General features: G+C 42.0%; 1 protein-coding gene across 1 annotated transcript in view; it reads left to right on the top strand.

Moving 5' to 3' along the window:
* The window catches only part of TSPAN9 (tetraspanin 9), a 105779-nt gene extending 85755 nt beyond the window's left edge, over positions 1-20024 (top strand). Inside the window, exons 3-8 of the mRNA XM_026867873.1 lie at positions 14252-14443; positions 16163-16237; positions 17795-17896; positions 18496-18627; positions 18748-18831; positions 19637-20024. Coding sequence (XP_026723674.1) covers positions 14252-14443; positions 16163-16237; positions 17795-17896; positions 18496-18627; positions 18748-18831; positions 19637-19708 — 657 coding nt within the window. The 3' untranslated portion in view covers positions 19709-20024. The remainder of the gene's footprint in view (positions 1-14251; positions 14444-16162; positions 16238-17794; positions 17897-18495; positions 18628-18747; positions 18832-19636) is intronic.
* The last annotated feature ends 4808 nt before the right edge of the window (positions 20025-24832 follow it).

The following is a 24832-nucleotide window of genomic DNA, read 5'->3' as shown; positions in this document are numbered from 1 at the left end:
TCTTGGTTTTCTGGAGGAAGACAGAAGTGGATAAACCTCTGGAGATTCCTGAGGATCCCAACTGTTGTTCAGGAACTACTGGATAATGTGCATCCACTGGATCAGAAGAATGCACACGTGTTCCTAGATAAACTAGAAACTTCAGGCTTGTGTGCCTTCTAGCTTGAGAACATCTGAAATGTTTTTATGAATCCATTGTGGTGAAATACCCCATCTTCAGTCATGGGTCCTTCAGCAAACCAGGATCTTTTGGAACAATTAAAAGTGACTGAGAAGGACCAAGAAGCAAGATATACACCATCTAAGAAGAGAAAGTTACCTAAAGCCTGGTGATTCACCCTGTTAAGTTTATTGTTGGAAACAAAATATTCATAAAATCTTTAACCTTTTCTATCTGTAGTGTCCATTTAAAAAACACATTGAAGTGGGGTTGAAGAACACACAGAGCCTTGTGGTTGGCTTGTAAGTTTTATTTACAGAATATATTTATGAAAATCATTAGAAGAATTGCAGGTCTGTATCTTCTGAAAAATATCTGGAGTAGCTCTGGTCATGGGGAAAGCTTCATATTCATATTTTACAAAGCACATCACCATCTGGTCATTTTGTTAGGATGATTGTTAGAATATAGTTTTAAAAGCTGTTCAAAAGGTAGTCCTTTGTTATGGTGATGTAGGAAAACAACACGGTGGCATCTGCAGTCCATGGAGAGGGGACACTGCAGTTGCTTCCTCTGCAAAGCAGGATCTGTAGTCCTGTGTTTTGAAAAGGACATGATTATTTCAGGAAAGAGCACACTGTTTGGAGGATAGCCATACAAGTCAAAAAACTCCACATGGTTTTGGTCTGCCAGGATAATTCCTACCCGGTGCTCTCCAGGCTGGTTATGTAGATGCATATTTACAAGCATGCTCACTGGTCTTAGAGAAACACGGGCCCTAGGGAACCAGTAATGAGGGTAAATGTCTACAAATACAAATACTAGTATAGGGATCTGCTGGAAAAAAAAAAAAAAAAAAAAAAAGAGAGAGCTGCTCAGTGTCCATCCTTGCATGTAGTTGGAGAGCACATGTTTCTGCTGGTTTATTCCTGTCATGTTGTCAGATATACTGCACACAATCATACTGATGGTGGTGATGGTGTATTTCTGCTGTCAGGTTTCCCCTTTTAATCAGGGAATAGTGATCAGCACGTTTTTGGTACGGAGGCAGGTCAGTGGCAAACAGTGTATAGCCATGGGCGAACTCTTTCCTTTTAACCAGTAGGGGATGGTCTTCCCAAAGAAGGGCAATGAAGCTGGTGCAGGCTCTGGAGGACAGGTCTTACAAGGAGTGGCCGAGGGAACTGGGTTTGTTTAGTCTCGAGAAGAGGAGGCTGAGGGGAGACCTCATCGCCCTCTACAGCTCCCTGAAAGGAGGGTGCAGAGAGCTGGGGATGAGCCTCTTTAATGGAGTAGCAAACAATAGGACGACGGAATGGCCTCAAGTTGCACCAGGGAAGGTTTAGACTGGATATTAGTAAGTATTTCTTTCCAGAAGGGATTGTTGGGCGTTGGAATGGGCTGCCCAGGGCAGGGGGGGAGTCCCCATCCCTGGAGGTGTTTAAGAGTCAGGGTCACTTAGTGCTGAGGGATCTGGTAGAGTTGGGAACTGTCAGTGTGAGGTTAATGGTTGGACTGGATGATCTTCAATGTCTTTTCCAACCTAGATGATTCTGTGATTCATATGGCTGCCGATCATCAGAATGAGCTGTGTGTATTCTCTCACACAGCAGCCATCATCAAAATCAGGCTGCAGTGGTTTCACTGGCATTTGTTCACCATCCACATCCACGGACACAAAATTTGTATCATAAAGTTTAAAGTTGAAACGGTTCTTAGCATAATTGCTGCTAAAAGCTTCATTATCTATGAAGCCAATAACAAGCTTGGGAAGCTGTCTCAGAAACAAACTTTCCTTATTTCTGATACGATTGCTGGCCAGTGTGCAGAACACTTTCCTGCCCATCTGGTCCACTGACCTTTTAGTGTGGGACATTATGTAATGCCCCAGTCTCACCAAAAAGGGATAAAAGAGCTTATCAACACCAATTTGATGCAGATAAGGAGACACTCCCTAATTAACAGCCAGGTGTGCAGGGGAGTCGTCTCACCAACAATGCACATCTAACTCATGTAACATGCTGATTACATTGGATACAGTAATACACATTAATCACGTTCTCATACATAAACATGATAATTCCTCTAACTCATTTTCATATTCCCACCTCTTTCCAGACATGCACACTTGACTGAAATGAAGTGGGGGGCTGCTTTTGTGACCACCATGGACTACTGACCTAAAAGAAAGACCCTCCAATGCCCTTGACTCAGGGACTTTGGCTCACATTTTAACATGCTTCAAGGCCCTTTCACAATATAACTTTTAAAACACTTGTTCTACAGGGCAATAAATCATCCTCACCAAACAGTCTAACAATGGTACCTTGTCTAGCAGCATAACTGGTTGTATGGTTACTTTAAACAACATATCTATGACTACTTAAAACATTACACCATTATCTTTTATAAAAAATGATATTTCTGTGAGATTCCATTTAACTGATTAGTCCTAATCATTCCTTATCAAAATTACCAAAACTCATCAACTCAAATTAATAACAAATTGGTAACAGTCAGTAGCACCAACATGCACTAAATGTGCTCCGATCACCACCCGCACCTTCTTCACAAATAGCAAGGCACAGGTAATAACCAGATTGCAGGATCCTGCTGCCAGGGACCTCATCAAACAAAAGCTGTCTTTGCTGCATGTCAGCTTAATTTTTATATCCACACCATTCATCAGAAGTTTGTCTTGAAAGAACAGATCACCGTGGAGGGGTCCCAGAGTTCATACTCTGGGCCACGAGAGCTGGTCATTGATGTCATCCAGCCTGACCACTTGGACAGCAAGTCAGCTGAAATTGAGAAGCAACTCAGTGAAAGCACAGGAGGGGTAGCAGTTGTTGCTCTGGTTTATTAGTTGATCCCCAGTTGGCTGAAATAGAGGCCAGTGGGTTATTCGTGAGAACCACAGCCTCACCAACTCAGAGGTTGGGCCTGTCAGCTTTTACAGTCTTGCAGCAGAGATACAGTAGGGTGTTGTTCAGTTCTATGTAATCTTCTCCATTCCCACCTACAAAAAAGTCCAGAAGTGCAGCATCCACAATAGTGGAAAGTGGAGACACCTCAATAAAGAGATTTTTCTCAATGCTGGTCTGTGTTTGGGACACTTAAGACAAATCCAGCTTGGATTTGGCTCATTCTTCTGAGCAGCCATGAATGAAAGCCATCCCTTTTAAAATAAGTTTCCTTTTCTAGCAGTAGATCAGGTCCTCTTTCTCTGGGTTTTCTGTTTCTTTTGCACCATTTGGCCTGGCTTGTTTTTGATCTTCTTCTACTGGCCAGATTGTTGACTAGCACCCCTTCCCTTTTTTTTAAAGGACTAGGGTGGACCTTACCTCTGGGGACATGACATGACTTTGTTTCTTTTAAGGCTTTTTCTTTTAATATAAGCAAGTCTTGAGCCCTCCTGATCTGAAGAAGTTTCCAACTTGCCTGTGACAAACTTGGAAACATATCCAAACACGTTTTTTGCCATATCTTCAGTAGCACATTTAATGTGTGGCTTAATGATTTCCAAATTCCCTTTTCAAAAGCCCTTCTAAACAGGCTATGGAATATACTTCCAACACCTGCACCATACACCACAGGAACACCTTGAAAACCAGGAAGAGCATTGGCTGCCTGAGCTTTGTAATAATTTGTGTACAAGATGGATCCCTATAGTTTTTTACAGCTACCATTTTGGCATGGTGTCTTAAAATATCAGAGGCTTCTGGGGCTGCAAACGCAGGTTCACAATCACCTTCCAAAGCAAAGTGAGACATGCTTATACTGGTCAGTCTTTATTTCAATGCTGATTGTGTAGCTGTGCTGGCAGTTTACAGGCATGTAGTATGGCTTGTCATAATCACTGTTTCAGTGATCTTATTATCAGTTGGAACATTGTGCAATAAAGCAACTGCAAAGTCCCTGACAAGCTGGTGCTCTGCAAGATACATGTAGAGGTAGAGTGAGTTAAACTCTCCCATGATGTCGGCCATAAAAATAAATTTTTTAGCAGCAACATCTGGAGAAGCTCCTAAAATATGTGTCAATGGTAGAAGCCCAAGGTTTTTCAGCCCTTTGGAGCTTTGTTTTTCTTGTGACAGGGTCACAGACCAGGCTTACTGTTGGAGAGTCAACAGCTAAAGCTTTGTTGTGGGGGTTAAAGAGATGGCTCATGCATTCCATCAGCATAGAGAAGGATAGATAATAGCCTTTCTGCAAATTAGGCTGCCATGCTTTTCCCTGCAGTGCTATTTCAAAGACGGCGTCTTCGCTGATGTTATTCCAGCTGTGTGGTTACTGTATTTCCACCAGCCCCAGCTCCCACTTCCCAGAGAGCTCTGGGGGCTGCCCCAGCTGTCCGGTAAAGATCAAGCTGGTGTTTTGTGGGAAGATGCAGGGTCCACTCTAAGGATTGGTCTCTTTGCACGTGACAGGCTTTGTACCGGTGGCCTCCTAGGAGAGGGTTGTAATCCTTGGACACATTTGAACTTGTCTATGCCTGTCATCCTTTTGGTGCACCTCCACCTTCTCCCCCCCACCTCAGACAGGTCAGGGCTTGTTCTGCAGGCTGCTAAAGTGGGGAATCCCAACCTTTTACTTTTGTCTTATTTAAACTTTATTATTCATTCCATTAGTTCTTTTTAAAGAATGTTTTATCCATTTTGTATGTGGTTTTATGCCTATTTAATTTATTTAACATTTTTTACATAAATATATATGCATATATATATACATATATAGAAGTATTCTGTATAAAATAGTGTCACAGTTATAAATTAATTATACATATTCACACACAGATTTTGAAATATATGTTGTATATGTAGTATTTATACATATTACTTTTATATATATTTAGAATATATGTATATATGTTGTAATCAAACGTATATATTTTTGTATCTGAGCGCTTCCTGAGGCAGAGGAAGAAGACACCCAGTCACAGGGCTTGCCTGAGAACCTGTGTATAGTGATGTCAGGAAATGGCCATCAGCCCATCACAGAGCAGTGTCATTGATCAAAATGGCAGCTCCTTGCCATAAAATGGTGGTGCCCTGTCAAAATGGTGGTCAAACCAAAATAATGTTGCCTGTGTATGTATGGGGAAGGGCTGTCCAGGTCTGATGGACTTCTGGGTAAACCTGTAGGAGTGGCCAGTCCTGCCAGGCAATCACAACAGACAGCGTGACCAAAAGAGGGGAGTAACATCTGGGAAAATGGCCCCGAGGCTGCTGGTAGGGGGTAGGACTTCTGATGGGAGCTGGGGGAGCTTGTCACTTTATAGCTTGCGTATCACTGAAACCTGCAGCACTCAGATCTCTGAAGAGATTAAAGCTTGCTCTCCTGAAAGTCCAGGGTTGTGGTCCTGCTTTTTGCCCTGCTCTCTCCTCGCAGGATCCTAAATTCTACTATCTCTTGGTCACTACAGTCAAGGCTGCTCCTGATTTTCACATTTCCCAACCAGTTATTCCTTGTTTGTAAGCAGCAGGTCCAGCAGAGAACCTCAACTTTTTAACTCCTCAGTTGCTTATGTCAGGAAATTGTTATCAGTGCATTCCAGAAATCCTATAGATTGCTTGTGCTCTGCTGTGTTGTCCTTCCAGCAGACATTGTGGTGGTTGAAATCCTTCATGAGGACCAGGGCCTGTGAACATGAGGCTTCTTCCAGTTGTATGAAGACGGCCTCATCCACTTCTTCCTCATCAGGAGGTCTGTAGCAGATCCCTCCTACAACATCACCTGTGTTGTTCTGCCTCCTCATGTCACCCGTAACTCTTGACTGACTCCTCACCCATCCCAAGGCTCTGTGCATTTCCACTGCTCTCTCACATGAGGTGCAACATCCCATTCTTGTCTTCCCAGCCTGGTCTTCCTAAAGAGCCTCTACCCATCCATCACAACACTTCAGTTATGTGAGTTATCCCGCTATCTCTGTAATCACAGTGATGTCATATCCCTGTAACTGCACTCAGACACACAACTCCTGCTGTTTGTTCCCTGTGTCGCATGCACTGGTGTGCAGGTATTGGAGAGAGACACCCAAGTGTGCACATACCCCAGAATGGGCATGAGAGCTTTCCTCAAGGCTTCCAAAGGTAATAGATTCCTTGTGTTCTTTAGAAATGGCATGGTTGTGAGACTTTTTTTCACAAATTAAGAAGCACATTGTAGCTGAGGAAATTACAAAGTCATAGAATTGTTGCCTGGCAGGAATCTCTGCAAGTCATACCGAAGTGGTATCGGTAGTGCTAAGTCAGGTCAGCCATGGTTGTATCTAGCAAGGCATTAGAAACCTTTAAGACTGGAGGTTTTGACACCTTCTTGGTACCTTCTTCCAGTGCCGTGCTGATTTCTCAGTGAAAGTTTCTCTTAATGTGCTACATAAACTACCCAAGCTGTCCTTCAACTAAATAAAGAGGAAATGAAGCTGTCCTTGACAAACCGAGCAAACCCAGCTCTTACAACTTCATTTTGCAAAGCATGTCCTTTACTGAAGACTCCAATGTGACCAGTTAAGAGCATCCAAGGCAAAGCTTAAGGCGTCTCGCTGCAAATTTTCACATTCCAAAAACACAGACTGGTAAATATTTCAGAATGTAATGCTGCTCAGAGTAGCTCTCCCTCTGATAGCTCCACAAAAGATCACAGTCTCTGATACCCCATTTTGGTTTTTCAGGACCATCCCAGAAGTACTGCTGGGGGGTGACTCTAGGAAGAGGATAACTGCTTTCTCTAGCAGATGAATTAAGGAGGTTCAGCATTTGCACAGATTCCAGTTCTGTACCTTCTGTTACACACAGGCTGTCATTACAGCTGTTACAGCACTAGACTCAGAGGAGACATTGAAATAATTCCTTTGTCTTTCATCATGTCCAGTTCATAGGGATGTTGTAGAGAAGTTTAAATCTTTGCCGATATTGTTATATCAGTAGCACTAAGTATGTATTATTAAGTATATATACCCACTTCCATACTCCATTCTTATCTTCTAGTTTATGGCTGAAGAACTTAGATTTTGGTGTCCCTTCTATATTTTGGATCATATTTAGAAGATGATCTTTCTTTGCAAGAGACTTTCTCTGACATTTTCAGCTGTTAAACCCCAGTTTTGATTAATCCTGTGGATTATCAAGACAGAGCAGGAAAATTTATCTGGTCTTACCTGAAAATCTCCTTTAAGCACCAGCCCTTTCCAGAGATGGATGACCCACCCAAATCCAGGACAGAGTGAAAAGACTGTGCAGTTTCATGAGGGCCATTCTCTTTGTCATCTCCTCTGCACACTGACTGGTCTGAGAGTCAGCTGGAGAAACAGTGGAAAATTTCTCCATCTTGAAAAGAAGAGCTAAATTAGGTAACCTTTCTTTGTAGGACTTACCAGACAGAGGGAAAATATTACTGGCAGCTTTTCCTAAGTGTTGCTGACCCCCACAGAAGGGAGGGTTTTAAGAACCACCTGGACACCGAAGAACCTTTCTGCGCTGTTAGGTGGTGCATTCTGCTTGTCCACATGGCTTCTTCATGCTTGTGTTTTTTTGTGCAGGTTATCTTCCTGTTGATTTGTTGTTTAAATATAGGCCTGTCAAAGCCTAATTCAGAGTGTCTTCTTGTCACTGCAGTTGTCCTGAAATCACATCCCAGCATTGACACTTATTTTCGCAGTCACGCTGTTAGTAATTCCTCATAACAAACCTCCTGTGTGTTTGGCTATTTTTATGGGGGCCATATTTAAGCTATTCCATATATTTTTCATTGTATCATCTTTGCTTCAAGCAAGATCACCTGTTTTAACACAGCACAGAGGAAGGTGGGGAGCTTCCTGTTCTCTGTAACTCACCCACAGGTGACCCAGGGCACGTTATTCAAAGTGGAGGTACAAACTGAGACACTTGCTGCTTCTTTTTATCCCTAGTGTTTGTCTCCCAGTATTTGGTTGCTATATGCCTCTGTTCTGTTCCAGTCTGTTAAGAGCCCCCCTGGTGTTTAACAAGCAGTAGAAAGTCTGATGGCAAGAATATATCTTCCCTCAACTCTTTCTCTCTCACACACCTGGTTGTGCAGATTTTCCATCACACATGGTGTGCATGGGGTGGAATGATTGCAAAAGTGAACAAGAGTGTGGCCTCATCCTTTTTCTGCTTGGTAGTGCTTTCCTTATCAGATTCCTGTTTTCTAATGCTGTTCATTCATTTACTTCAAGGGCAAGTCTATCAATATTATTCTATTAATAAACCTTACCAGAATGGCATATCCTACCCTTTCTTTACCCCAACTTGTTTGCTGCTTGGTAGTTTTGCTTCATTCTGCATGCATTACGTTACTCTGAGAAACACGATACCTTATTCTGAGAAGCATGAAATGTCATTATTTGTGTATATGCTAACAAACTACAAATGCTGTTATCAATAAATAAAATTATCTAGCCCTTACTGAAAATTGTGGCCCCAATACTTGATCCTTGTAATCACCTATGGCATCATTTATTAATTTACTTCTATAAATTTATTATTTTGCTTCTGTGTGAAGCAAAATATGCTACATAGTACTTGCTAATATTTCCCTTGTTCCTAGCTAATATTTCCCTCGTTCCTATTATTGGAAAAGATTAAAGAAACAGGCTATTTGTTTTTCATACTGACCTCTAGAGCTGTGAGTATTTAATTTACATCCTGTCTAATAAATTCCGCCCAGGCTAGCTAATCCTGTGTACAATCTCCTTCTGTACAATATGTCAGTCTTGGCATACCTCTGACCATCTGTGTTGTCCTTCCCTAGATCTGTAAACACTTATTATATCTTCTTTAACTTAAGGCAACTAAACCTGGATATGATGCTCTGTTGTAAAAGTTTTTATTGTTGTGTTAGTTCACACAATGCTCAAAAAATCCAGAATAAAATAAAAGAGCCCCTTTCCCACTCTGATCAAAGTACTCATCAGGGAAAGACTTGGGTTTGGGTTTCTCTCTCTCTGGGTTTACCTGGAGTTCTAATTTCTCTTGCAGCATGTGAGACTGTTTTTAATGTTTCCTAGAATGCTGTATGCCTTCTGGGCACAGTGATGATGACAGATAGGTGATGAAGTACTGAAGAGAATTCAGACTTCGATAATGAAATAGCAAAGAGAGGGAGAAACTGTGAGGAAAGTTGGTGTTCCTTCTGTTTGCTTTCAGGCTGAAAATATGTGTGCCATAGCTTGACTAAATTACCCTATGAGTAAGAGTGTGTGTATCCATGTATGTGACTGACTTTATGATCGTCTTTTGCAGTTACCTTCATGGCATAAACACCAACAGAAGGAGAGATTTGATGGTTGCCTGGAGAATGATAATTTCTAATCATGAGAGGGAAATGAGCCAACATTTTTTGAGAGGGAAAATCCAGTGAAATTTATTATGATGTTCAACTGTTTCCCTGGGGAAGGAATATCAGTGCCATCACTCTCACACTATTAAATACCAAGCAGCATATATTATTTAATTATATGGTGAAAAAGGAATTAGTAAGATGACCCGATATATTTTTGCTGCTTTCACCCTCCAGGATTCAGTTGTGCTAAACAGAAGGAAGTGGATCCTGTGAGAATAAACAGCTGTAAGAGCATTTTTATGGTGTTCACATTGTATGAAAAATGAGATTGGTAGAAAACAGTGCCACAAAAGGTATTTTACTGCTAGAATTCTAGCTAGCTTTAGTTGGTATGGTTATATGCAATTAAATCCCAAGTCAGTGGAATTATTTGGGAATTTTTTAAGAAGCATGAGTAAAAAAAGCATTTGTCCTGGGACCCAAGGTTTGAAGTATAAATTTTAGCATCAACAGTACTGCTACTCAGTAGAATGACAGAGATAAAAAAAAAAACAACAAAACAAAACCACAAACAACAAAGAAGAAAGCACAAGAATTGAGGAGCTCTGGAAAAGAGAAAAATAAAATCTGACTTCAACTGTTAGTGCTATTTGGTATGGAATGCCACCTTGTGGGAATTTTTAGCATGTCATGTCTTTTATCAAATCTCTTCCAAGTCTTCCTGAATATTTACTTTCTCCAGTCACTGTAAATAATCCTGTTTGCATAGATCAGCCTTGGTCTTTAATAGCCCCTCCATCACCTGATTTTTTAGTAATCTGAATTTTCAGTGTAATTTAGGGATGGAGAAAACTTACTCCGGGAGGTACAAAGTTTGCAAAAGGGAGAACTTTTCTTAGCTTTTCCTAAGGGCCTGGGAATCAGCCATGGTGAGAGCATGATCAGTGCAGATGCTGTGGTTTAATTGTAGTACTGCACTAATGTGTGTGGTCAGCAGGCACTGAAGGGAACAGTGATCACATTGTGCACTTCTGCATGTTAACCCAATCGCTACAGCAGTTGGAAAGGAGTCATTCCATGGTTGCCTTCATTAGGAGACATTAGAACTGCAGGAAGAAAGAGCACGTGTGAACATGTCTGCTGCCTCAGCTGACATACCACGTTATCTCGCATCCTCAATGACTCTTCTCCCAAGGTGTTCCTATGTCAGGCGTTCAAGTTGTATCTCCATAGTGGTCTGCATAGTGACAGCACAGATAGAAGACCTTTGTTGCAAACATTTCACATCAAGTGTCAAATGCTTCTTCCCTGCTAGGGGCATTGTGGTAAAGTGAAGGTGCAGTAAGTGACCAATCTTCTGCCAAAAAGTGAAGTGTTTTGCTTCTGACTTTGCCAAAACACTAGGGTGGCTACCGCAAGCAAGTGAAGAAATTCTCTCTCCTGTACGGAAGTGTATATAGAGGGTGTCCTGAACTGAAACCCTGCCAAAGGGACAGAGGCCATCTGTCCATCTTTCTGCTCTCTAACTTTGGTTCTCCGTCTGCTCTTGGTCCTTTCCTGTCTTCCCCATGGAGCACCAGTGGGCCTGTCACTTACCTGATTTCCTACACTTGAAGTAGCTCTCCCTTCCCTTGTCTAAGCAATTAGCTGCTTCTAACTATGTCTAAAAATAAACTTGAGCCTTCTGGAGTAATTTCCTAGCCACCTTTCTCTTCTAGACCCAATCTCTGCTAAGGATTGTGCTGGGTTTTTTAAAATGGTAAAGAGATGCTGGTAAGGGCTTCTTTCTTCTACCCCTTTTGCTACTATCCTCACAAATGGAGTTGGATACTGAGGTGCAACTCTTCGTGGGCTGATCTTTCTCTTGATCTGTGAGCTTCTTGTCCTTTACTCGCCCTTCCTCTGTAAGCCTTTTGCCTTGACCTTGTTCTTAACCACCACCTTGTTTATCTGCGATGATCTATTGCCTTTGGCCTGATGATTCCAGAATTCATGACCCTCTTTCAAAACACTCGAGCTAGGGCTGTGTTTTCTGAGCCTAATAGAGTATGGAAGTCCAAGGAACATGTTTGCGAATAACCTTTAAAGTCTGAATTCAGGTTCTGAACAAAAGTTACACTGAACAATTTCAGTTTTTGGTAGAAACTTCTTTGGCAACATTTACAGTCTCATCCATGGAGTGTCATGAAGTCACTGACTGAAGTGCCATCAGCTATTGGCAGTGTACATCACTGGCAGCTTAGAAATGCCCATTTAAAAATTTAAATGAATGTTGTGTGGTGAGAGCTGCTTCTAACCTCCTGAACCATCAAGCTCTCAAGCCTGAGCAACTGCTGGTGGTTCTCATCTAACGGTTGAAGCAGCTGAGCCACTGAGTGGATTCCTGAGGGGGCTTGAGGCTCCAAAACTGCAGCATTTCAAGGACAGAGTAAATGAATTTTAAAGCAGGAGCAATAGGGTAACTGTAGACATTAGACAGTTTAAACCTGTGGTGATGTGCACTGGTTCCCACAGAGGATATGATCAGGACACTTCTGTTTTGCATTCCCCATGGTTCTTTACTACTCCAAGCTCACATTGACCTTGCTGACATACCATGAAAGACAGTGAGAAATCACCAAGACTATAACTGGAGAGGATGGATTTGAGGGAAGAGATAAAAGTCCTGTAGCCCTTTCCTGCCACATGCATATGTGTATGTTTTGTGTTCAGTCCTTTCATAGGGATTGTAGCTGTTTACTTTTTCCTGCTACACACGCTGGTGTTGCATCTGCATCCTGCTCTGTTACAGGAAACAGATGTTGTGACATTTATCCACACCCAGTGACAGAAAGCTCCCAACTCACTCTGTGGACTTACTGTGTGTTGAGTTTTGGAAGGAGAGGAGCTTCCCAGCCTCTGTGTTTCCTCGGTGTTACCCAGTCCATGTGCTTGTGAGCTTTAGACAGTTGTGCTTTTTTTTTTATTTCCAGATTGCTAAGCTAATGCTTAGGTGCAAGGGGACCTGGGAATAACCACCAATGCAGTATAGTTGATCATCTTTTTTTTTTCTGCCTACACAACTCTATATTTTTATGCTTCGCATGATGTTAGCTTATGTGGACTTGGTACACTGGGAGATGCTTTACCCTGCCTCCCATGGGAATGCCTGTGAGCATCTTGCATAAGGCCTACTCCTGGTCACAATTTTTCACCAAACCAGTGAATGTCCCCAGATGCAATGCAGCTTCAAAAGCTTCAAGCAAAGAAGGGGGCTCAGAGGGGACAGAAGGGTCACAAGGGAAGTAAACAAAAATAACCATGTATAACATAATGAAAACATAAACTTGACTCATAGGTAACGTGACACGAATGCAAGAAGATACTATTCTGGTTTTTCTTTCATGTCCACTGAAGCAGCAAAACCAAAAGGAGCCAGTTGTATCCTGAACTATCTGCCCTGCTGGTAAAATCCCCTCAGGCAGAAGTGGGGATATTTGCCCAGTTAGGTCTGTAGCTCTTCCTCATGCCAGATTAGTGTTTATCACGAGGCAGGATTGAACCCTATTTTAGTGGAGGTACTGTCCTCTGACCTTGACTTTCCAGTTTGAGTAAAAGTTGTAAGTTTATGCAAGCACAATGGTCTGGGTGTGGCAAACCTGCTAGATGGCAAGAAATTTTGTTCCTCTTGTTCCTTGCTGCTGACAGGTGAGCACCAGCAGTTTTGGGATATCACTGTGACTAATGATTAAGTGCTGTTTTGTTTTTCCTGTGCAGTGGTGCAAGTAATCCTCTGAGTTGAGGGGGTGTACTCTGATCTCCCTCCCAGTGAAGGTGATGTGAATTCACCTCTGAGCTTGGCAAAGGCTAAATGTGGCAGGAAGGAAACTGTAATAGTACTGTTTAGTAGCTCATAGATTTAATGAAAGTGCAACTCCTACTTCTGATTTCCCTGCACAGTGATCACAGATCAGATATGAGGTTGTATAACAATCATTTTGAGCACGTCCTAAAAGATGGACAGCTCTTAGGCCTCCTGTATAGTGCAACACTAGGCCATTGTTTGGAAGACCTGCCCTGTGGCTTAGGGTGGGAAACCTTATTTCCTTAACTAGACATGGTATTGTTAAGAGTGAGAAGCAAAGTGAAGTTAATTTTATGTTTTATTATCAGCTTTCCATTTCTTCCAGGTTCTCTCACTGACAGAGAGTAGCAGAAGTTGAGCTTCCTGTAGATAATAAACCTAGAAATCTGATTTTTGTGACACTGAACACTGGCTAACAACAGTAAAGCTACGAGAACTCATACTAAAACCAAACCTGGCTAGTGGGACCGGGCATTTTATGACAAATATTTATTGAAATGACACTCTTGATTGTAATTATCTCCAGGACTTCCTTGCCTGCCCTAGGATGAGGATATACAGGGCTGGATGCTCTGAGACATTGTAAGTGACTGCAGAAATAAGTGCATTGGAGCATTCTTTCAAATAATTTCTCTTCCTACAGTAAAATTGCATTGGGTTGTGCTGTTGGGAAAATCAATGGGTAGCCTTGGTTTCATGTGCTGAGTCTTTAAAAAGAGAATTCTGACATCCATTGGCTTTTGAATGGCTTTATATGTGACATGACCAAGTCTAGGTAAGAACATTTAGTTTTACTTTGTTTCAGTACTGAGCCAATGAGAGCATTACTGCAGAACAGTTACCTGAGACTTTGCTTGAAAAATTCTTTCCTTTCAGAGTCAGGAGGAAGGAGCCAGTGCCAAGTATTTAATGGTGAAACCTTTCTTTTGTTTATCTCTTTGCAGTTATGTGGCTGTGGGCTGCTGGGCGTGGGCATCTGGCTGTCAGTGTCACAAGGAAACTTCGCCACATTTTCTCCTAGCTTTCCATCGCTTTCAGCTGCCAACCTAGTCATTGCCATTGGTACAGTCATCATGGTGACCGGCTTTCTGGGCTGCCTAGGTGCTATCAAGGAAAACAAGTGCCTCCTGTTGAGTGTAAGACATCAATACTTCTTTTCACTAAGACCAGTGACTGTTACTTTGTTATTACTTTTTTTAAATGACCTTTGCAAAATAGTCTTGTGGGTCACTGTAACATTGCCTTTGGCTTTCAATCTTCTGTCTGCTTGCAGTATGGCATCCCATATCTTTGGTCACAGTGATAACATTGGTGTATTAGCAAATGTATCCTTGTTGCTGTGTGCCCTAATGTATTAGATAGCAAAGCAAATTACTATCAGTTACCTCTGAATGGTTAAACTTGAACTGTAGGGTCAATCTGGATAGCCCTTCTGGAAATGTCTGTTAGAAGGATTGACTGAAAAATCTTAAGCACAGCTGCTTTTGGGTGCCACTCAAAGCCTCTCATGACTATTTTCTACTTTGCTCTTATCTAGGAACTTTGTCATAAGCTGGTGGAAACCATCTGACCCAAAGTTAAGTCGTCAGTGTCTCTGCCAGGCCTTACCAATAAAACAAAAAATAATCTGATCCTTGGCAGTGTTTGTCTAGCACTGAAGCACGGGGATTGGGAACCCCCCTCAGAAAACACAGTTTGGGTCACTCCTCTTACATAAACCCAGGAGGCTTCATCATGCCTTTCCCCACCTCAAGGAGAGGGGTATTGTGGCAGAAGGCGAGAGGAGGGCTCTCAAAGCAGACCCCTTCCAATTCAGTCACAGCTTACGAATCACAGGTGCTGTGACATTAAGGAGCATATGTGAGTTTTCCTTGTGTAAAAGTCTCCCTTACATGGTGTTGGGGAACAGCCAGGCAGCATTCCTTATACCACCTCAGAGAATTAAACTGGAGGACAAATGTGCACCTGTTTTTTGCTATTCATTGCTTGGTTTTTTATGTTGTACAGCTAGGAAAGCAAGCAGAATAGGAATGAGGTCTACGTCATTCATCCACACAAAATGCAACGCCAGCTGAATTTTTGATTTTTTTTAAGAGTGTTTATATTCTTACAAAGTTCTGCAAAAGCCTTTTTATACTATCATGATTACCATGAATTTCCAGCTAGAGAGCTTGCTGCACTGCATATTCCATCTCCCCCAGTGTCTGTGTGGGGGATGCCCTGCCTGTGTGGCAGTCCACTAGTACATAAAAGCAACTAGTGGGCATGAAAAGTAGTGAGACTACTGGAGCTCACACTTGGGATGCCCCTGCAGAGAGAGATTTCAACTACAGAGAGTTGGGAATAGAAGTGATAACTAATGTAATGACTATTCCATCTGACAGGCAGTCAGATGTGGTTAAAGCCCACCAGCTAGGGAATCACTCCCGAGGCATGTCACATGGATCTTTGTGGTAATGGGTTTAGCATCTGTTCTGTAGTCTGTGTGAAGGAAAGAGACTACCAGGGCTGCGTGCTGTGACCGAAGTCAAAAAAAAAGCAAGATAAAAACATTGATGAAACCTGCAAAGTGGTAGTAGAGCAAAACCTAAAATTTAGAGAATGCTAGACAGTGAGCTCCCTCACTGGTGGTGAGACCTGCAGGAGTTTTAGTGGCAATATAACTCCAATAAGCCTCCAATAGAACTCCAATGTAGCTCCAATAAGCAAAATACCAATAAGCCTGAACTGAATAGTTTGAAACCAAACTTACGTGGTTTGGGAAGTAGAGGAAAGGTTTAAAGGACAAGGCCTAGCAGCCCCAGTTTTGCTTTCTAGTTGGTGTGTATACACTGTCTGTTTTTTCTTTGTTCTAGTTTTTCATCGTTTTGCTGGTAATTCTCCTGGCAGAGCTGATATTACTGATTTTGTTCTTTGTTTATATGGACAAGGTAAGCAAATATGCCATATAGATTAATTATCTGTACTAGCATGTAAATCGGGTTCAATTTGCTTTTGTTTGATGGAGGTATGTGGGTTCTCCTTGCTCTTCTCTTTGGTGAACCTTGAGATCTTGGCTGTTTTCTGTAAGCTGCTTCTGCAGGGGGAGGAGGAAGTGATGAGGAGGGCAAACAGGAGAGAAGAACCTGCTGAGCTTTACAATTTCCTCTCTGAAATAAAACCATGGTCCAGGAGCTCCCTTTTAGTCTTCTCCTAAAAGCTAAGACAGCCTTCAACATAGCTGTTTGATTTCCCTGCAAGAAGCTGATCATCTTGTGAACCTGAGTTGTGGGAGGTCCTACTTAAGACCTGGTTAGCTTCTTAGGGCCAGCCCTTGAACAGGACTGGAGGAGAGAGGCCTGGGATATTCACAGGTTATTCCAGATGCCACCAGCTGTCTCACTTGACTGGGCAGTCCCAGCGAGTTTGACAAGGGTGCAGAGTGGATCAAGAGGCAGCTTCTCATAAAGCCCATCTATAGGAATCTCCTATCTAGTAGAGACTAAGTGAAGTAGGCACAACTAGCTGGCCTGTCAGATTAGGTAAGACTGTAAAAATCCTTGGGGAAGTGGAGAACTCTGCTAAACACAGGACAGAGCCTTACAGTATGAGCATGTGCAGACTGATTCTAAAACGGAGCTCCTATCAGATTTGTATCTCTCCCCAGGTTGTCATTATGATGCCTGCCACTTTCGGGGAGCTGGGGTGAACTTCTGATTTTGAATGGGATGTCAAAGAGGGATGAAACAGATCTTATAATACAGATGACCTTTATGCCAGGACCCATAGGTTAATCCTTTCTCTACTGCCAGCTCACTGCTGTCAGAGCCAAAGTACATTCCTACCTGCATCCAGGACCAGACTGAAATTTATACAAGAAATGGGACTTCTCACATCTCCTGTTAAGCATTCCATCTTTCTCCTCTAAAGAAAGAAGATCACATTTGAAAATTATAAATCCTACAAGCCTGTCCCCACAAGGAGATCGATAATAATGTCCTTTTCCAACTGATCTTGTATTGGCCATTCATTATAGCCTGCCCAAACCTGTGCAAGGGATAACTATGTTAAGATTGGGAGGCTTGGACTCTGGCTTTATGGTATTAGCAAATTTAAGTAGGCTCCAGGTTACAGGTAGGGGAGGCTGCTGTGGGGTACTGCCAACAGCTATCTTTAGCAAAGTTAAAGTAAGTTCAGCAGATTTCTGCTGATCGCTCTTCAGTTAGTTTGGATCAGATGATGAATGTGTGATGGAATCTTAATAGAGGGAGAGCTGTTTGCTTTCCTGTCTCATGTGAATTAATCCAGTGTTTTGCAATCTGAGGGAGAGACTAGGCCTTGGCAGGTGCCAAAAGAGAGTCTTGAAGCTATGATGGAGCTTTCCTACCATGTCAATTCTGTGGTGAGAGAAGACAAGAGAAGTGCATTCTGTATGCAAAATCTGTACCATCTGATCCTTTCCTCTAAACAGCAGAGCATTGATTTTCTGTATTTTTTACATGATGCAGGTCAGTGAGAGTGCAAAGAAGGATTTGAAGGAAGGTATGAAGCTATACAACTCAGAAAATAACATTGGACTGAAAAATGCATGGAATATCATTCAAGCAGAGGTAACATATTTTCCCAATAGAAGAAAAATAACAATTTGGCCATAAAAGCTGCTGTGGTCTGTTAACTGTGGCAGCCATGCCAAGTCTAAAAGATGGCTAATGCAGGCTTTTCTTTCTGATTTTACACTCTTGAACATCCAAGGAGTACTGTGAAACCCAGGATCAAAGTGTACTGTGCATAAGGTGAAATATGCTCGCCTGCGTCTGAGATTCTCTGTACTTATCACAGGCCCAGAGATGATCTGAAACAGAGGAGAAGCAGCAAAACCTGCATAGGTTGAACTGCAGCTTTGGCAGCTAGGCTTTTGCCATTCAGTGGTTGTGGGCAGACTACCTTATGTTTTGGTGTTTGGGCTCATGTCTCTGTGACAAAAAGGCTACCATACCTTGGATATGGGACTGGTTTTTTTTTGGTTTTTTTTTTTTAATATTGTTAAGTATTTGCTTTCAGTCATCACTGAGCACAAAGCACTTTTAAAAATACAAAAGTGTTGTGGCAGCCCTTTTGAAAATACACAGTGGTTTAGTAGAAGTAAAAGTTTGTGGGTGGTGCATAGTTCACAAAATGTGCTAGTTAAGTTAATTTACTTTTGCCATAGATGAAATGCTGTGGCGTGAATGACTTTACGGATTGGTACCCAGTGCTGGGAGAAAACACTGTCCCAGACCGATGTTGTACGGAAAACTCCCAAGACTGTGGACGGAACTCCACTGAGTTAGTGTGGAAAACGGTGAGTCTCACTTTGCCCAGGCCAAGGCTTAGGGAGGGGTGGGAAGGAAGAAAATAGAGGGAATGTACGTGAAAGAAAATGTGACCTTGAGATTTCAGTTTTCATCTTTCATCATTTCAGGGATGTTATGAGAGAGTTATGACCTGGTTTGATGAGAATAAGCATGTCCTTGGTTCGATTGGGATATGCATCCTCATAATGCAGGTAATACTGGTACAATGTTTATGAACATGGCTTTGATTTGCTGTCAGCATTCTTGATTCTGCTGTGTGAAAAGTGGTGCTAAACTGCTTTGAGTTTGATCATGATTTCAAAAATGTCAGATTTGTTTTAAGAGTTCATTTAAGGCCATCTAGTCAGAAAGGAAGCAGGTCAGTAGTCAGTGCCACAAAGAAGACACGCTACTGTGGGGTTTTGCTTACGTCTGTTTTGACTTCAGAGCACCTTTGGAGTTCCCATGTTTAGCCATTTGTTACACTGTCCCTTAATGAACTGGTTTTTTAATTTCAAAACTAAGTTTTAGAAATTGCTAAACTGAGTCAAATCATGGCCACTGAACCGAGTAAGTTAAACATGTTTTAAAAAAGAAATGCAGAAATTCATCATAATCTGTTAACGTTTTGAGGTTCCTGTATCACTGCTGTACTTTTGGGGGAGAATACCTGAATCTGATGTTTTCAGTCACAGTTATGTGTCTAAACAAGCACAAGCTGTTGCATAAAAAGGAAGAGTGACTCATATGTATTGATGCTGAAAAATTGTTGCACGTATGACAAAGACCCCTGAGAGCTTTTTGCTTCCATCTGTGCTCTGACTGATACATCTCCAGACATCATCACTGTGTGTCTGAACAACATACATCCAAGTTTACTGATCAGTATTGAAGCTTGAGAAATATGGCTAGTGTAGAACGACTTTTAAAACTAGAGCTGGACCATAAACAAAGGTCAGCAATCCAGTCTGGGCAGAACATCCTGTACTGAAGCCCTTTTTGTTTGTTTTTCTTCAGATTCTTGGCATGGCCTTCTCCATGACACTCTTCCAGCAGATTCACAGGACTGGCAAAAAATATGATGCCTAAAACCTCTGAAACATTATCATATCAACCCTTCTGTCTCATCATAAAAATGAACAAAAGGAATGACCGCAAAGAGTATCAAGCCTAGCCCTGCTGAGGGAATCCGTCCCATTGACAGATCTACTTTGTTGTTACTTGTCCAGTTATTACCACAACCTGACTCTTTTTTTTTGTCTGTTTCACATTTGCCATTTATTTGCCAAAGAGGGGGGAAACCCCCCAAACAATGGATTTTCTAAACAAATTCATAGATCTGCTCTAAGAATGTTTCTTAAGAAACTGTTTTGCTCTACTAATCCATGCTATATGTGCAAAAATTATGTGTGTTCACCTTCAAGGGAGAATTCTTCAAGGTCTTCCATTAGGTTTTCAACCCTCATGTCCAATTTACTGGAAGACATGGAAAAGCCACTCTGAGAGTCCTAGGAATTGGAGCTGCTTTGCTCTGCAGCTTCTTTTACCTTATGGTGTATACTTTTTTATTATGATAATGATGATGATGATGATGATTATTATGATGGATATAACTTAGAATTTAGTTGCCTGACTTTATAACTTCTTACTGGTTTTGGTTTTACACATTTATTGTACATTAATTAGGGAACCACTGTGCGATCTCCAGAGGACGTGTTTTTCAAAGTTGACAGTTGGTGGGGACAAATGAAGACAAAACTTTTCTCAAGTCCATGGGGAGGCATTGTCTACCTTTATCAGGGCCTTGGTGCCCTTACTGTAACAAAGGTGGCTCCTTTCAAATCAGAGGCTCTTTCCTCAGATGGAATGCAGTGCCTTCCCATCAGACCAGATGGTGAGCTTCCTGCTCCTGTGAGGCAAAGTTCCAATGCCTTTACTCACCCAAATCTGCCTGCTTTGATGTCATGCTACTTTGAAAGCTAAAAATACTGACTAAGCAAGTTACTGCTCCCTGGCACAAAGGAGAGAGATTGCAGTCTGACCTACTGGCCACTTGGCAGCAGACTTCACAGACTGTGTTGCCTATTTCAAAAAAATTGCCCACGGCATGGCATGCTGCTGGATGTGAGGGAAGGGGGTGGCAATTTGATGGCAACATTGTCACGCCATGCCCTTCATTGAGGGGTTTGCTAGGCAGAGGGCAGCTGTCTCCCTGAACTGGAAAAGGTGGTTTGGTTAAAGGTGAACAGATGATGCAGGAAAGGGGCAATTTCCAAAACAGCACTCAGAAACTATATGTGTTGTCACACCTTCAGTACAGAATTGGTTCTTGCTGACAGATCGCCAGGTCCATCCAGTGGGGTAGTTTGGAGTTCACTGCAATGCATATTTTTACCAACATTCCTGTTAGAATACTTGAACATATATTTCTCTAGGTTGAATGGTGCTTCATTGCAAGCAGCCCCCATTTACCCTTTGTTCCAAGTTTCTGCTGTTTTGTGAAGGAAGAAGAAAAGGCTCAGACATCGGAGGATGTTCTGATTTAACTCCAGTCAGGGCTTGACTTAGCTCTGAAAGAAACACTGGGTTTTGTATTAGCAGCAGTTAGAAGTGACCTTCAGAGATTACTTCCTCCAGTGTGACTCTGGATACTGTCATCTATGTGAGATGGGGTTTACTATGACGTTATTGGGTGGAGTTTCAGAAACTGTTGAGGATGGAGATTTTGTGCCTTTCAGAGCCATGCCATGTCAACCTACTCCTCTGGTAAACAAGTTTCTCTTAATGTCCAGTCTGAATATTTATACTTTAAACTCTTAAAAGATACAATTTTCATTGTATCATTCAGCCTGTCTTTTCCTTGTGGGCTGAAATAGCTGTTGAGCCACTTAATATCTGGGAGTTTTTAGTCCCCTCTTTATCTTCCTAATAGGTCCTGCATGCATCTATACATCTGGCAGCAGTAGTGTTTTGTGTGGCCTATGTGTCAGTTTTTGAGTTCCTATGAAATCAGTGTGACAGGAAGGAGTGTGAATGTGTGGGAGATAGATAGAGATGAATTTGGGTGTTGCAGTGAAGAAGGAGGTTACTATTCTTAGAGCATGGCCCTTGCCCATATGAGCACAATGCCCGAAGTTTCACAGGGCTCTTGTTTCCCACTGAAGCAGACAATGCCATATGGGTTCAGCTATTTCACTTAGATTGCCTTTGAAAGAGTCAGGGAAGAAGCAGAGGGAAAGCACAGAAACTGAATCCAGTTTTACTTCCATTTCTAATGAAAATTGGGACCAGGAGCATCTGAGCCCCACTGGAGATGGATGTTCCATGTTGAAGAACGGGCTCTGATGCCCAGTGTACTTGCTGCTACATGTAAGACTGTATCCAAAGTTGCTAAGATGCGTTCCCATTTTTTGCAAGAAAAGACAGGACGATTTTCCTCTGATGGCTCCACTGCATTCTCCCTTTGGGCATTGGTGCTTAGCTTTCTCTAGCTTTCTCTGGTGTTCAAAAAGGGCAGGGTGCAGGGCTGAGCAGGACCATCATCTCTGTCCTTTAGGGTCGCACAGTGGTACCTGTCACATCTTAAATTTTAATCTGCAGTCAGTTTTTGTACAAAAAATGGTAAAATATATTAGTGAAAGTAATAAGGAAATAAAAAATGTTTATGAGTAACTCAGAGATGAAATGTGTAGTTGCAAACTCAGCTACTTTGCCTTCCATCCAAACTTATTTTTCTAGAATGCTTCATTCCATTTCATGATCTAGCAGCATAGATCCTGAAATCTTTTTTTAATGACTACTTTTGGCATTTTAAGCACAGTATTAAGAGAGATAGTTACACAAGCTTCATATATTCATCTCTATGAAGCCACCTACAAGAAGGGAGTCAAAAGCAGGACTGATTTGTGTCTCTAGCTGACTCTCTGATGTGGGAGGTGATGACAGACATCCTGAAAGGAGCAGAAAAGTAATACCGTTTTCCAGGAAACAAAAAACAGCCCTGGAAGGTGTGAGGCTGCATCAGTCAGTTTGTCAGAGAAGGCACTAACTGTCCTGTAAACTGGTCAAAGAGAGCTTTGGCTCATGTATGTATGCACTTTTTTTGCTTATGCTGGTGGGTGGCTGGCTGTGTGTTTTCCCCAAATGTCATTCTGATTATTTAACTATAAGTTTTTAGCATGTTTTTAAATAAAAATTGATACTGAGTAAAAGTATCTTTAATATACACAAATATTGATTTGTATAAATGCATACCTCTCTGTATCTCTTAATTCATGAAAGCCCAGTTCCAATGTGTGAAACCGCTGTTTCTTTGAGTGTTCCTTCAGACTGTAGCACACCTGCTGTCTCACTGTGCTCATGCTTGGAAGCTGCAGCAGGACTTAAACAGAGACATAATAGGAGAACTGCTGGAAGAACCTCTCCTTGAAAGCTGCTGAAGTGATAGCAGTGAATTCTGTTCCCTCCTGGTGGTACCAAGGCTGTTAATTATAGGAAGCCCAGGTGGAGAGTGCTCAGAAGTGTCCACAGCTAAGCAGCATGTGAGATGATAAAAACAATGGCATAAATGTCTCCAAGATGACAGAAGATGTCTTGTTTATGTCAAGCATTGAGTTCCTGGACTGAGGTCATGTTAGGCCAACTCTCCTATCCTGTGTCCAGCCCCATTTGTATGCATTAAATACAAACTCACACACAGGAAGAGTGCAAGCAGAGGGCAGCCAAACTGACCCTCCAAGTGTTTTTTCTTGGGCAATGTATTGGTCAGGCATAGAAAAGGCAAGGAGGAAAAGGGTGTTTTCCCAGCAGATAGTTCTTGGGAGCAGCATAGAATAGGGTACACTTAATTCTGATGTAACTTCTTTCCATAGAGTTGAACAGCTTCATCCTGTAGCTGGCATGGGGAAACCTGGAGATGTTTGCCTATGGGCTAGTCATCTGTTGTGCAGTAGATAGTAGACACTAAGAAACAACATGCCATTCCCACCAGGTGATGTTTGCACCAGTGTTTCTTCTATGCAATATCTCTTTCGCCTTTATATAAAAGATTTTTACTAGGATGATATAAAAATAAAGGATTTTTTAAAAGGTGCCTCTTTGAACTCATTTCTCTCCTAACCCCAACTACCACCAAAACCAAAAGGGGACGAAAAAAAAAAAAATCCGAAAGGTAACTCACAGAGATCTCCACTGCAGTTGAAGCCCAGAGATCTTGAAGCTGTTGCATCTCTGAAAAGATCCCCCACCCCTGTCCTCTCTCATCCTTCTTCAAAACAATACTCTAATAAAAACAGAAATAGGTGTGAAAGATCCCCAAAGAACAGCAAAATGTTTTTGAGAGCCTGGTAATATAGGAAAGAGTTTGCAAGTGTCCCAGAGGATATAGAATAGTCAAAGAGAGGACAAAGTAGTAGAGAGCTTGAAAGAAATCTAGCGGACAGTGAGAAGTCTCAGAGAAACCATGAAAACTGATTAAACACTGACATAGAGAAAGATCACAGAATAGCCCTTCAAAATCCCAGGGAAGTAGAAGATGGTCTGAAAGATCCCCAGACAAAACAGTGGAGCCAAGCAGAAGACAACAAAGCAACAGAGTCTGAAAGTGATTCATAGAACATAAAGTAGCCTCAAGGAAGGCAAGAAAGCCTGTAAGTTCCCAAAGAAACAAAATGTAGCAGTGTCAAGGAGGCAAAGAAAGAAAAAGGCAAGTCAAAGGACAACACACCCCCTACCCCCCGCCCCGAGAATGCTGAAGAGGCTCAGTGGTAACAAGAAGTATCAGAAATATTAAAGGAGCTCCAGAGTATCCAGCAGTACCAAGGATGGCCTCAGAGAAGATGAAAAAACAAAAAAAAAAAAGGCAGAAGGTTTGACAGTGCCCCAAAGAGTAGCATCAAAGGGCAAATGAGGCAAAAATCTGTAAAAGACTCAGAGAACACAGAGTAGCATCAAAGCAACAGAGAAACAAGTTGAAAGCCTGAAAGAACCATGTTGAACACACCAGAGACCTTGACAATGACAAGAAAGTAGAAGAGCGTCTGAAAGAGCACTAGGAGAGTATGCCTGCAGGCTAAGAAAGGAGAGGACTGCTAAGTAAGAAAAGAGAACAGAGAATAGCTTTGGAGAAGGGAAGAAATAAGCAGGGAGGCAGACAAAGTGATAATGGTTTGTTTCTGGGAAGAAGCCTCTGTGAAATGGACAACACTCTTTAAG

Source organism: Athene cunicularia, assembly GCF_003259725.1.
Source record: "Athene cunicularia isolate RWA chromosome 1 unlocalized genomic scaffold, athCun1 chr1_part2, whole genome shotgun sequence".
Classification (NCBI taxonomy): domain Eukaryota; kingdom Metazoa; phylum Chordata; class Aves; order Strigiformes; family Strigidae; genus Athene; species Athene cunicularia.
This window is presented reverse-complemented; position numbering and strand designations above follow the sequence as displayed.